The sequence below is a fragment of the Meriones unguiculatus genome, chromosome 6 (assembly GCF_030254825.1).
Source record: "Meriones unguiculatus strain TT.TT164.6M chromosome 6, Bangor_MerUng_6.1, whole genome shotgun sequence".
Classification (NCBI taxonomy): domain Eukaryota; kingdom Metazoa; phylum Chordata; class Mammalia; order Rodentia; family Muridae; genus Meriones; species Meriones unguiculatus.
Window position 1 is genome coordinate 19,317,611 of NC_083354.1, and position 14,073 is coordinate 19,331,683.

The 14,073-nt window shown below is 47.6% G+C and overlaps 1 protein-coding gene and 1 pseudogene across 2 annotated transcripts in view; both read right to left on the reverse strand.

The window, feature by feature from the left end:
* Positions 1-14,073, reverse strand: part of Rora (RAR related orphan receptor A) — a 731,475-nt gene that overhangs the window by 92,903 nt on the left and 624,499 nt on the right. The window contains exon 1 of one of the 2 annotated variants that reach the window (XM_021652660.2): positions 5,914-6,100. The exons of the other annotated variant lie outside the window; for it this stretch is intronic. Within the exon in view, the coding sequence (XP_021508335.1) occupies positions 5,914-5,941 (28 nt within the window). The 5' untranslated portion in view covers positions 5,942-6,100. Of the gene's footprint in view, positions 1-5,913; positions 6,101-14,073 lie in introns of those variants that run through there. 2 annotated transcript variants of the gene reach the window in all.
* The window catches only part of LOC132654779 (small ribosomal subunit protein eS6-like), a 37,674-nt pseudogene continuing 35,612 nt past the window's right edge, over positions 12,012-14,073 (reverse strand).

Below are 14,073 nucleotides of genomic sequence, written 5' to 3' on the forward strand. Positions count from 1 at the left end.
TGTGTCCCATACAGCACTGGAAGGCAGGCTTAGAACCAGAGTATTACGAGAACAAGGCAGAGACGTCTGCTTGATATGGGATGATTTTACTAACTCGACATGGAATAAGCTACGTCTGGAGACAGTGAGCTCCCCGTCACAAGAGGTGTTCAAGCATAACAGGACATTCATGCCACAGGAATGTTATGGAGGACACCCAGCTGCTGACGGGACGTTTAATCTGAGTGACTTAGAGTTTCATCTCTCTCCGAGCCTCTGAGATAACAGCAGGCCTCAATCCAGTAGCTGGAGAGGTTAAGTACCATCACAGCAAGAAGAGAGCTTCTGCGGCTCTTCAAGGAAACCTCTATCTCTGCTGATGTGAAAGACACCAAGGTTCTCAACAGTGTGTACCGGAGCCGCCTTGGCTACCAACACAACCATGCTCACGAGCATTTGACCACATGAGGCATACTAAAATAAAAAAGATACATGTGTAAACCCCTCCTTTGCCTAAAGATAAACGGGACAGACAGACAAATATTTGGCTGAGTTCTGTCACAATGGTGACGCCTTGCAAAGGTTAGCTGCACTTCATGATGCTATTCTTTATTATTTAGGAAAGTCAAGCTTAGGTTTCTCCCGGATCTTATTACCCAGCAGCCTTAATGAAAATCATGAAGAGCAATGAGAAGCAAATAAGAATAACCCCATTTGTACCAAATTGATTTTATTAAAGAGTAATTTAAAGATATCAGGCTCAGCAAAGCATTACATAATTGAATCTATTTCTCCCCCATATAAATGGCCGACTTATTTACACTAACTAGAGGCAAAGTTATGTACAGGACATTTTTACAGCTTCCTTGCAGGACGGCAAGGCCCTGCTCCAGGCCCTACTGGGGTAGCCGCTCAAAGAAACCGGCTTTGGTGCTTGACCCGCGCAGCTTCATTTTCTTTAACTCAAATGCACGGGCTCATCAGACGACAGAAATAGTGTGTGTGAGACATGAAGGGCAGGGTGACTATACCGAATGATACCCTGCCCCTATGGGCTTGGAAAGCGCCTAGTCAACATCAGAGGAAAGTCCGAAACTGACAAAGGAAAAGCATTGGCAGGGAGTAAACTGGGCCTTGCTTTTTATAGCCATGAGAGCAGAGGTTTAAGTTATACTATGTCATAACCCGACAGGGGCTAATCTTTCACTTAAAAAAAAAAAATCTAGAAACAAACATTTCAAGTGCCCACTAGCTAATAGAAGCTCTTATTGAGAACTCTTCTCTAGGCCTAGTGCTTTGACAGTTTATGGAAAAGGCCTGTTCTGTCATGTCTCACACAGTACTGATGGTCATAGAGAGCTGAGACAGTGAATCTCTCCGTCCACCAGTCTAAAGGCCAGAATGGATGGGAAGGATTCTCAAAGGAGAGGCTATATGGGGCATAGATTCTGTCTGTCACTCCTCAAAGGGTCAGTGTTGTGGACTTGGAAACATTATCAAATGTCAGTTCATACTCGATGTCACAGGTGAATGTTTAAAAATATTTTTCTAATTGGAAAATAAAAAATGAATGTAGCTGATGGCTTGATGTGTCTAAAACTTATGATTTTTAATGGTTAAACATGAAACATACAGACGAAAGCAGCCTTGACCTTTCTGCAACAAACATTATGAGTAAAAAAAATCCGTCTTTCTCTTTTCCTTTGGTGCTAAGGAGAGAGGGCCTGTACATACAAAGCAAACACTATACCAACTGAGCTGCATCCCAGGCCTCCGCAAACACCTCCTCTACAAAGTATTCCCAGACAACAAACTCCACACAAGGGATTTTATTGGTGGTAAAATTATTTAAGAAAACCAAACTCTAAAACAGATACCTTTGAAGATCCATCTATCCATCCATCCATCCACCCATCCATCCATGAGGTTAACTTTTGTCCTAATACATGGCCCTTTCTAAAAACTGTCTTCTTGGGAGCCACAGGGCTAGTTACAAAGCCAATGGCTGCTCCCGCAGATGTTTGGCAAGGATCTATTTGCTGATGTTGCCCATTGGTGTTGTAATCACCATGGTTTGGAGGAAAAGGTGTAAGAAAAGGGGTCTAGAGGACTATATATAAACATATATAGACATATATCTACTAAGCATTAAAAAAAAATCAGGACTTAAATCACATAGTATACCTTTGCTCAGACATCATAGTGTTTTCTACCTGGCTGATGTTTACAGCATTGTAGCGCTCAGCTCAACTGATGGCAAGGCACCCACAGGACTGTGCTTTTGTTGTGCACGTCCTGTGACATTGAGAAGCTGCCCATGAAAACAGCACTAAAATACCATCCCACGGACAGTCAAGGCTCTCTTTACGTCCATGCGCAGGCTCAGAAACTCTGTCTTTAGTTATTTTTAGTGTTTATTTATTATGTCTATATGCATGTGGGCCTGTGCACGCCATGGCACACATGTGGAGGTCAGAGGCCAACTTGTGGGAGTCAGGTTCTCCATTCTATGGGTTCCAGAGATAGAATTCAGGTCCTCGGACTTGGCAGCAAGTGACCTTACACAGTGAACCATCTCGCAGGCCCCAGACCTTCTGTCTTTCAAATAACTGAATCCTCTTTGGAAAACAAAACAGCAGCAGCAGCAACAGCAACAAAATACCACTTGGCTCAGCGGTGGCAACCATTTGGATTTCTGCTTTTCAAGGTTCAGCCATCACTTTCTCCCAGTCCTGTCCATTACAGTTCCCCTAAATGGGATGCAAACCCAATGGAAAGGATCCCACAGAAAAGATGCTTAAAATGAGACTAGGGACTGAATCCGATTTTCACATGTTAAAAAACAAAAGCTAAATTCTTCCAGACTGTTCAAGTTGAGTATGACACAAAAGTCCAACTTCAAAGGCTCAAGGTGCCTTGTATCAGTGTGACAAACTACAGGAAGGATCCGTGATGGGATAGAGGCTCCCCTGTGAGCCTTCAGCCTTCCACGTCCCTTTACCCAGACAGGGGCTGTGAGGCCCTACAACACCAACCGCTTCAGCTCCAAGTCTTTTAACACCCAGCTACCGGCGGCAGCATTGGCCCAAGTGATGACCAGACCAAGCACTCCTTGCCTCGATAATAGATAATAAATATCATTCCTTCTCTTTCCCTGTGACCAAGGTGCAATCCAAATGGTAATGGGAATCTGTTGTTAAACAAACAAACAAACAAACCACTGAAGGGTGAGAGGAGAGCTGCTCAGACTCAAGGCTTATTGCTTCCTAAGCATGGAACCACTTTAAGCCTAAACCAATTTGACAACTGACACAGAGAAAGCATTTCCCCCCCTTTGGTGAGTTAAAACATCATTAAATCGGGCAACAAAGAGAATGTCTCTCTTTTATAGTGGCTTGTCCTCTCCTCCTCTGCTCACAGGCACTCACACACCAGAAAGCTATACTACGAAGAAGAGCCTTTCTGTTTTATATGAAGAAGAATCTAATTATGTAAAGTTTTGCATATGGAACCAATTTAACTATTAAAACAAGAGGCAGCAGGGAAGCATTTAATATGATTCCGGGCCAGTTTTTTTTTTTTTTTCTCCCTTAAATCTGATATGGAAACATTTATGGCATTCCTTGCTTTCCCACAAACTATTTTTCTTCAGTTAAATTTTGCACCAAAGCAAGACAATTCTATTAAGACATAAGACATCGAGATGCCAGGGTTGAAACCCTCTCCTTCTAGCCCCACCCCAAGCCTGGGTTTTAGAGAAAACTGCACTTGCTACGACTTACAGGTTACGTTTTCCCCCTTCTCAATGACAATACTATCAATTTAGGAATCTATTATTTTATGGCAGCCAGAGGATACCCACAAGATGGGTTTGGGGGGATGGAGGGAATGCCGAGGATCCCGGGTTTTATCAGGAGGTTAGTTTGACTAGAAGGTCAACTGGTACCAAAAGCCAAGTTACTAAAAAATATATATATTAACCTCAAATCACCAAAATATCAGAAGATGTTCCCTTGATGTTTGAGGAGTTTACTGTTCAAGGAGGAAAGGCAATTAAAAAGAAGTCTCTCTCAGCTTCTCACCTTTCTTCTAATCAACACAGAATGGATAAGGGCCATCGCCAACAGTTCTCAAACAGCAAATCCTATTTTTTTTTTTTTTTTAATTGAAGTAGGTGAGGGAAGGAAATACAGCTGGCTTCGCGGCTTCTGAAGTCAGTTTTCACTTAACAGGTTTAATGAAAGGAAGCAATACCAGTTTTCTTTTGGGGAGGAGAAACAGATTTCTTTTACATAATAAGAAACCTCAACACCTTTCCTTCCTCAATAATTTCACACGCTTACGACCACGGGAAGCTCTTTCCTCTTCTGCTATATCAGTCACATATTATAAAAGTGATTCAATCTCACTTCCCGCAAGCGGCAGGGGAAAAGACTCTAAATTTGCTGTGGGCGCATCCTACAGAAAGATTTCATCGCACACAGCCAGCTCATCTCTGCGTCCTGAATGCTTCGACCTGTTAATAATTAATAAAAGATGCCACCCAATCTCTAGCGAAAAACACGTCGATCTTGAAGTAAAGCCAGCGCAGATGTAGTTCGGCTGTCCTTCATCCCGGATTGCAACAACGAAATCCTCCCAAACCTAGCAAACGTTTAACGAGGGGCACCGGGGCGCCCTCGCTGTCGGGTCCCCCCCCCCCCGCAAGACCTTCGGGCGCTCACAGTTGTTGCCGCCGAGGGCAGCGGTCACTGTGCCACAGACAGATGGAGCTTTAAATCCCCAAGCCGGGCGACTGGGCCTGCACGCTGCTCGGGCAGATTATCCGCCGCGAGGACCCAGCAGGCGCATGATCGCGCAAAGTCCTGCCGGCTGAGGCTTCCCAGGGCCGCCTGCAAAGGTCGCAGTGCGTGTCTCGGTCCCTCCCTACGGCACAGGCAACTTCCTGCGCACCTCCAAACTTTGTCTCCATCACAAACTTCCCTGGGCTTCTTCCCGCCTCACCTTGGGGGCACCTGAAGCCAGCCGTCGCTGCAGACCATTTTCCTCTTTCCTTTTTCCACCTTACTACCGCCCAGCCCTAGACTCCGGTTCAAGGGAGGAAGGCCCGGGGCTTGGAGGCTTGACCGTGGCTAACCTGCGCCCGTAGGCCCTCGCCGCGGTCTAACCTCGGCCTCTGCCCGACAATCCTGTGGGCTGCTCCGGTTGTCTCCCTACATCCGTGCACTAAGTGTCCAGCCCGAGCGCGCTGCGGCCGGGGCAGCGGCCGAGGGCGTCTTGGCACCTTCTGGGGCGCAGGGCGGGCTCCGGCCCCGAGCGCTTTCGGAAGTGGCGGAGTCCAGGGGACGCAGCTTCTGCATCTCCCTGACCCGCTGGCCACTCGGGCGCTCCGAGCAGCAGAGGGTGGCGTGGCCATGCGGAGCTCCGACGCCAGGCCCGGAACGTTAATCAGTCCCGGGGATGACACCACCAGCGTTTGCGTGCAGGGCCCGGCCTGGCCGCCGCTCCTCCCCCCACACAGGCCAGCGCTGTCCCGGGGTGCGGGCCCTGGGGACACAGGGTGGCCGTCCCCAGCTTCCTCCCAGTTGCCAGATCTTCCCTACACGTCCCAAGCGCCGCGACTCTCAGCAAACTTTCTTTGGGGAGCCCCGCAGGGTGCCCGGCGCACCCAGGCGAGTGACAGCGGCTAAGGAGACGCCGGAGGGGCGGTTGGGCCCTGAGTCTTGTTCCCCCGACCCGAGACAGGCCGATCCCTCCCCCGGACTCCAGTGGCTACACTGCGGTGGTCCCGGAGGCCCGGTTGGGTTCGAGTAGCTGCCCCCGGGCTGTACGTGCGCTCGGGCAGGCGCGCCCACCCCTCCCCCTGCGCGCCCTCCTCCCCGCCCCCCGGAGCCGCCAGTCCACCGGAGTCCCCGCGGGCCACCCGGAGCTCACCTTTCATCGCTGCGATCACAAAATACATCCTTTACGCCGCGGTGCGGAGAGCGCAGGGAGAGCCGACAGTCCGACCCCGGAGCCCCCTCTTGCCGCCGCCGCCCGAGCCACAGCAGCAGCTGCCGCAGCTGCCCGCCCGCCGAGAGCCATCCCGAGCCATAAGAGGCTCCATGTGACCGGCTGACATCACGGCCGCCGCTCTGTTTACACCGCGCCCCTCCGCTTCCTCCCGGGGCGGGAGCGAGAAGCGGGAGGCGGGTGCGCCCGGGCGCCGCGCCCCGCCCCCGCGGGCAGGTGACCGCCAGCGGCTCACCCCCGCACGGCGCTGCCCTCCCGCGCTCCCGGGGGTCCGCACCAAGGTTCCTAGCCACCCCCTAACCGGCCGATCACCTGTGGCGGCCCGGAAGCTCTCTGCCACGCGTCTGACCACTTTCCACTCGCTCCAGCCCCAACCCGCTCCTTCAGCTGAGCACCCCGACGCCTCTCTTCGCTACGTCCCGGAACCCTTCTCGGTCACAAATGCACCCGACGGTTAGCCCCTAAAGATGCTTTTGCTCTGAGGGAGCTCCAGTCTCCCTCCTGTCCCAGAGCATTCCAGCGCCCCCCCCCCCCCCACCGTGTCCAGGACTGACACGCTTCTGGGGAGGAGCAAGCTCCCCCCCCCCCCCTAAGACTTTCAGGACTCACCCAGCTCACAGCATCCGAACTCCTGGTTCCCAGCTGCCCATTCCGGCAGCATCCCGCAGTCAAGACTGCCTGTAAGTAGAAAACTAGAAAACCAAGCCTGCCTGCTAAAGGTGCTCCAGGTGCTAGGTAATCTGAGCCATTCATTCCCAGGCCCGTCCTATCCTGAACCATTTCCAGAAAACCCATCTACGAGAGGGTGGAAAGGGCGCTAGTTTTCCTTGCATTTTAAACAGAAGCAGCAACAAACATCACCGTTAGCGGTACCATTCAGCTAACAACGGAGATTTAATTCCCTCCAATGTTTGAAACTTTTTACTGGATTTATGGGAACATAAATCATCGTTTCCTTTTTGTTCCCGGATGAATCTCGTCACGATGAATTTCAAAACTACTCACAAGGCGTCTGCTTTACTTAAAACGCTGGCAAGCATGCTTACAGTATTGAGCATAATAGGGAAAAAAAAAATCTAAGCCAAATTTGCTTACCTAGTGCTGTTCTGAGATACCTCCACCCTCCCCCTTCCTGATGACCAAACAGGAAGAATTCTACTATTTCTTTCCAGAGAACCAAGCTACCCTTGACCCTGTATTGCAGCCATAATTTAGAACACATGCAGACATCTAGCCCTGTAGCAAGGATTCAGATCTGTCCGCTCCCCACCCTCCCAACCCCATTTCAAGGAAAAAAAAATTCAGTTTTCCAGTGCTGGGACTGGAATGGTCAGAAAACTTCATTGTCTTTCAGTCAAGCTATGGCCTTACAAAAATGTTTGGTTTCAGAAACATTCATCCCCAAGTAGGTTTTTTTTCCCCATTAGATTTTTTTTTTTTTTTAAATACAACCACAAAAATAAGAAGAGACAGGATAAGAATGTGAAGCCCGGACCTACCCATGTTAACTCAGCTGTCCAGCCATAATGAAGTGGACAAGGGTTACAAAGGAAATCAGCCATACCCACTGTAATGTTTACAATTATGAAATTAAATCACACCATGTTCCTGTGATGCAACGCCATCACCCAATGAGACAACGCCCCATTCTTCAAATTTGGTTCTGGGTTTCCCTTGTGCTAAGGATGTGAAAAGCAGAGTGCACCAAACTGTCCTGCTGGTGGGTTCGGGGTGCAATTTTCTTTCCTTTGTATTGTTAATGGAGGAAAACACAGTCATAGAGCACATGCTTACCCGTTCTGAGCAATGCAGTGCATTTTGATATACAACTGAAATTCGCCATGTTGCTTGAAAACAGTATCTTGCTTTAGATGAGACTGCTTTGAAGCTGGGGTTGAGGTGGGGTGGGGTGGGGTGGGGTGGCACATGCCTGTGATCCTAGCACTTGGGGAAGCAGAGGCAGGTGGATCTCTGTGAGTTCAAGACCAGCCTGGTCTATAAAGGGGTGGGGGAGTCCAGGACAGCCAAGGCTACACAGAGAAACCCTGTCTGAAAACACACACACACACACACACACACACACACACACACACACACACACAAGAATGCTTTGAAAATAACCGAATCCATTAGCTCCAGCCTGTCTACCAGACATCTGACTCCAAGGTAAAGATAGTAATTGGTTACTTCCGGGCCATTTCAAATGAAATTGGTAAGGAGGAATGATGTGTGAGATGACATGAACTCCCCAAATTACAAAGAGGATGACCGTTCCTCCTACAGAGAGCGCCTCAATAGAAACAGAATCTCATCATACTTATTTGAAATATTTACACATTTATTCAGAGAAGACATTTTCAGGATAATGTAATCCTGACCTTGCCCTTTGGAAATGCATTGCCCTCACATCCTACAACTAATGAGCAGCAGGATTCAGATGTTAAGTCATAACCTTCCTTGGTGGCTAGATGCTATTTGTAATACATGCTTCTATTACATATCATCAGCTTTTAACCCAGGGGAGATAATTGTACTTCATAAGAACAGCTTTTACGAAACTTTTGAAAATGAAAATGAGACGCTTAAAAAAAAATGACCCATAGAATAAATTTCCTATGGAATTATAAGTCTTTGACCAAACAAATCAGCCAGGAATGAAAGGCTACACATCTTCCTTCAAGAAAATCAAATTGGAACCACAAATGATACATTTTTGTATAAAATTTCACACACCAAATTAAAATATCATCATATAAAGACACATACAGTATCAAAACATTATAAGCATGTAAGAGTAATTGGATTTTGTTAAATAAGTGCAATGAATTACCAACTATGGAGGGGGGGAATAGTCTGAAGAAATATAGTGTTTGCATCCTTTAAAACAAGTTCGGGGCGGGGGGAGAATATTGCTTACAAGAAGGCAATTCCATAGGATAGGAATTCTTTCCTGCTAGTGGGAGGATGTTACTCACGAACTCACAAACATTAGTGTTGGCTAATCTCAGCAAAAAGGTCAAAATGGACTTAGAGTCACATGCAGTTTGCCTCAGAGTTTACAGATGGCCATACACTTGTCTGGGTCCCCTTGTGCTTGATCACACTGGATTTGGCACTCAGAGGGAAGTGGAGATGACAACACGGATACCAGATTGTCCCAGAACGCCCGTGAGCAGAGGCTGGCCCACTTCTGCAGGGGTCCGGATCGGAATACGGCCAGGAAGTTGTTGCAAGAAAAATGATCTGGGGTCCGCTCCACACGGCCAGTTCCTGAATCTAGAGACTCAGGGCTGCCCGAGATGCTGAGACAGCAAATGGACAAGGACTAAACAAGACATTCATACTACTGCCTCTACAGTTCAAGGGACACTGTAGAATGAGAGTGGAAAGAATGTAAGGCGTGGAAAAGTGTAGTGAGGTCCCATTCTCTTGACATCAAACGGTCAACACAAACCTGAACTGATAAAAGATTCAATTGCTTGCAATGGGCCTACTCAAGAGAGGGCTTTCCCACAGCCAGCCATGAATGCAGAAGAGCTGAAGACACCCTACCTTTCACTCTGGGAAAGGCGGGTGATCCCTGTCTTCAGTGGAGAAGCTACCAAACTCCTACGGATAATTCCGGTCTTAAGGCCATACAGATGGCTTTGGCCAAACCCAGAGGGATACAAATGAAAGAAAAAGACAGTAATGTGGGAGATTAGTGGGAAAGGAAGGGAAGTCTTGATAGATGGGGGCAGAGGGGAGATGAGGGCAGGATAAGAGCAACCAGAAGGCATCATATAATCTATGAAATTGTCAGAGTACACATTTAATTAAAAAGTGAGTCTTAGCGCTTTGAGATTCGGATTTTCACCACACAGAGGCCTGATCACAACCGAGCATGCATATAAGGCTTTGGGGTAGAATATCAAACTAGTGGGATGAGGAGTTTGTCACAACTTTCCAAGATCCCAGAACAAGATGCTTTCAATTTCAACATTGCTGATGCATGTGACTAAGAGCATTGTGGCTCTCCCTCCCTCCCACATTTCTCCCCTACAGTCTGATAATTCAATTATTTTGTTTTTAACTGGACAGGGAAGAGGTCACTCAAAGGTTAATGTAGTCCTGTGCACCCGTTTCAGCTGGACCCTTGGTCACTCTCTGCTGGATTCTTCATGAGCTGGACCATTCTGGCCATGGGATTGGCCTTCCAAAAGACTACATGGGAAGCTACATAGAGGCATATATTTCCTTATGTAGGTCATGGCCTTGCTAAATTATGAAGATAGAAGGCCCCAGGTCACACAAAATAACATCTTATGAAAAATACCGGAGAGATCTGGGAATCAAAGGTAAGAAAGGGAGCCCTTGATTTATCTTGTTTATTAGTGTTAAGAGGAAGGATGAACATTTTAATATGGCTTGTCTGCCTTGCTCACTATTTTAAGACCAACATAGAGGAACATTTAAATATGGATGAGAGTATGCAAATATATCGCACATGAAATTTATTGAAACAAACACTATTTTGGTGGCAAAAGATGCCTTCAGTTTTATACACACACACCACACACACACACACACACACACACACACACACACACACACTTCTGCTAACTGACCATGGTTACTGAGTATCTATTTCATGCCTAGAACTGTACTCCAGAACCAAAAGAGAACAAGGTGATTGCTTTGGTCTGGAGAAGTTTACCAATGAGGTGACCTTTGCTCTAACACCCTGTAGAAGTCAGTCATTTCCCTGCACGAGGCTGTACTTTTCTGCAGGAGCCCAGTATCTATGTGGCCTTGGCTCCCAGCAGGGCATGGGTGCTTGCAGACCACTCCTGTGCCTATAGGCGGAATAGCTCATTAAAGCGGGTGGTTTGGCTGGGGCTGGGCTGTGCTCCATGGACTCTGGGATTTCTGGAGCCAAATATTTCATATGGCTGTTAGGAAATCCAGAGATCTGGTCCCTGTTTTGTAACCATTACAATGAGGAAAAGGTTGAAGTTCACTGGCAGGCAGAGATGACCAGCCTCCACAGGCTACGTAAGCAGCGGGTGCTTCACCACACACACACACACACACACACACACACACACACACACACCTGGTAAGGTGGCAAGCAAAGAGAAGCAAAGTGGGTACAAGAAGGTCTGTGTCCCATTAGGTTCCCAGAGGTGTCTTCACTACACCTCTAAGGCTGGTGGGTTAGGCCATGCGTGAAGCCTCTTCCTTTTAGGCAGAGTAATGAGTTTCGTTGTGAAGTTTGCACACAAGAGCCACTGTACTTTGCTCTCAGTTGTCCCTTTCTCTCCCCCACTGCTCTCCTTCAGTACCCCTGCCCACCTCTGGCTATTTCCCTTCCTTCCCCTCAGCAGCCCCCTCTACTTCCTTATCGCACACAGTCTCTCTCTCTCAATTTCCCTACCTCGGTTTCTCTCTCTCTAATACAGGGACTACAAGTAAGCTGAGAACTGAGAATTCTAGGACCTAGTGCTGCGTGCGTCCCCAGCCTCTTTCTGTGGTACCTCTAACAAGTCATTTCACCTCCTACGACCAATGTCAGTCCCCGTGGGAGGAGGGAGCCATGCAGACATCAAAGGGCTTAATCATCACAGCCATTCGTGTTTCAGGTGTTTCAGGAGCATCATCATTACTCTCTCTGTGTTGAGCTCTTTCTATTCACTTCTCTGAGGAGACTGCTCCACTTCCTCAACTCTGTCCTATGGCGGAATGAGCTTTGGCATTCTATGGAGGAGCTGGGCTCAAAACCAGCCTTCATCCTACACACCAGTTGAGTGATCTTGAGCAAACCTTTGTTTCATCACAAATAAAGTAAGGACAGTAGAGTCCTGTGGGGTCACGTGGCAGATGAACTTAAATCATGTACAGAAAGATTAGAGTGACAACACCAGTGGACAGAAACCAGCCCCCCCCCCCCCCCCCCACACACACACTAATTTCTGCAGTTTTTCAATCTATTCCTGGCATTTTTCTTTGGCTTCCCTCATTCTCTTGGCTAAAACTTAACCTTATTCGGCAGCCTCCTCCTCATTTTTCTTAGCATGTTGTTTCTTCAGAGCGAAGCATTGGTGTTTGTGGTTCAGGATGCATGGAGTGACAAGAAAATGAACCTTGAGTGCCTTTGTCCTAGGCTTCTTCCCTCCGTTATTTAAGGGATTTTGGGTGACATATTGGTGGACATCATCTTCTTTAGAGAGACTGAAGTGCTTTCTAATTCTGCTAGCTTTTTGGAGCCCCAGTGGCCAAGGCACAGTGGTATCCTTCAGTCCCGGAATATACTTCTCCTCTTCCTTCTTTTCTTTTCCTTTTTGACAATAACCAGTTGGGAACACTCAGGTTAGCGTCCACAATGCATCCTGGGCGGACTTGTGCTTCTTCTCCCCAGTTCTCTCTGGTCTATAAAAAAAATGCCCCTTGCTCAACAGCAGGCATGCTCTGCCATGGATCAAGACACCTTGCTTCATGGGAACACCTCATTTGCCGTTCCCCCCCACCCCCGACCAGACCATACAATCTTTCTGCTCTTCACCCAGAACATCAGCAACTATGCCTATGGCCACACACCTCTCCTAGAGAGCAGCAAGTCTGAGTGTGTCATCTACTCTAATTGAGTTTCTGATGGCCAGTGGCTAGTGAGGACCGGGGAGAGGTATGTAGATTCAATTTGACGCAGCCAAATGCCTAGGAGGTGCCACAGAAGAGAGCTAATTCCTGCACTTTAACAAACACAGAACCCATTACCGACCCCACACACTTATCCTCAGCAAAGATTTGTTGAAGAAAGATTGGCATGCGCTTCTGTTCTCTACGAGGTTGACGCTGCGTGTTTTATGGAAAAGAAGCATTTATTGGGACTGCAGGGTACAGTGCTGGCCATGCAAGCGTGAAGACCTGAATGCAGATTCCCAGCACCCACGGGAAACGCGGAGTGCAAGCCGAGGCATGTCGTTCTAGCATCACGGAGGCAGAGGCAGGAGGCTGCAGGCTAGTCAGCTTAGGTGAACCGGCAAGCTCTGGGGTCAGCGAGAGACTTTTCCTCAGAGCAACAGAGTGGAGAATGATTGATGAAGACGCACTACTTCCTTTTGGTCTTCACATGTACACCTGTGTACACAACCATGTAAGCACACACACATGCGAGCATTCAGTGTTCGTTAAGCAACTGCTTTGTACGTAGGAAAAGATACAAGTACTAAGAATTAGCTACTGCTAGTCCTAACAGGACTATGGCCAGGCAAGCTTCTGACCACATTTCTTTTAACAAATAAAAATCTCTATATGTGACTCTGCTAGGACACAGGGAGGGAAGGAGAAGGATCAGGACCTTATGATGTCCTCTAAGGAGTTCAGGAGCCAGCAGGAAATCAAATGTGGATGAATACGATGCTATGAGATAAGGTAGAATGTGTGACGTTTATTCTAAGTGTTCTGCAGATCAAGGGCTATGTTGTTCAAGAAGAAGAGAGGAGGAGACTGGAGAGATGGCTGAGTGGTTGAGAGTACTTGCTGCGTAGGGTTCTGTGGTTCTTTTCCCAGCTCACACATAGCCGGTTGGGGAGGGGGTTCACAACTGCCTGTACCTCCAGTTCTAAAGGATCCAATGCCCTCTTCGGGCCTCTGTGGGAACTGCATGCACATGAGACACACATAGCCAAGCAGGCATGCACACAAATATACATAAAAATAAAAATAAACATAATTTTTAAAAAGACAGGTTGTTCTGTACAGAGCTAGTGTTTTTTTTTTTGTTTTTGTTTTTGTTTTTTTTTGTTTTGTTTTGTTTTTTGTTTTTAGGACTTGCTGAAGAAGGTTCCATCTAGGCTAGACTTTGAAATCCAACTCAAGTTTTGGTAGAAATGAGAACACAAGGGCTCCAGAATGCTAATGACAGTTTACAGAAAAGGCAAAGGAGCAGGCCACGCTAACAGTTCACAATAGCACAATCTATACACAGATAGAGAGGAGAGAAGGTCTAAAAAGGGGGCCCATAGCTACATCTCCTTCTGCCCTTCACAGGCCTTGCGCTGAGTTCTTCAAACAAGAGGCATTCAGCTGCACTCGGAGGCAGAC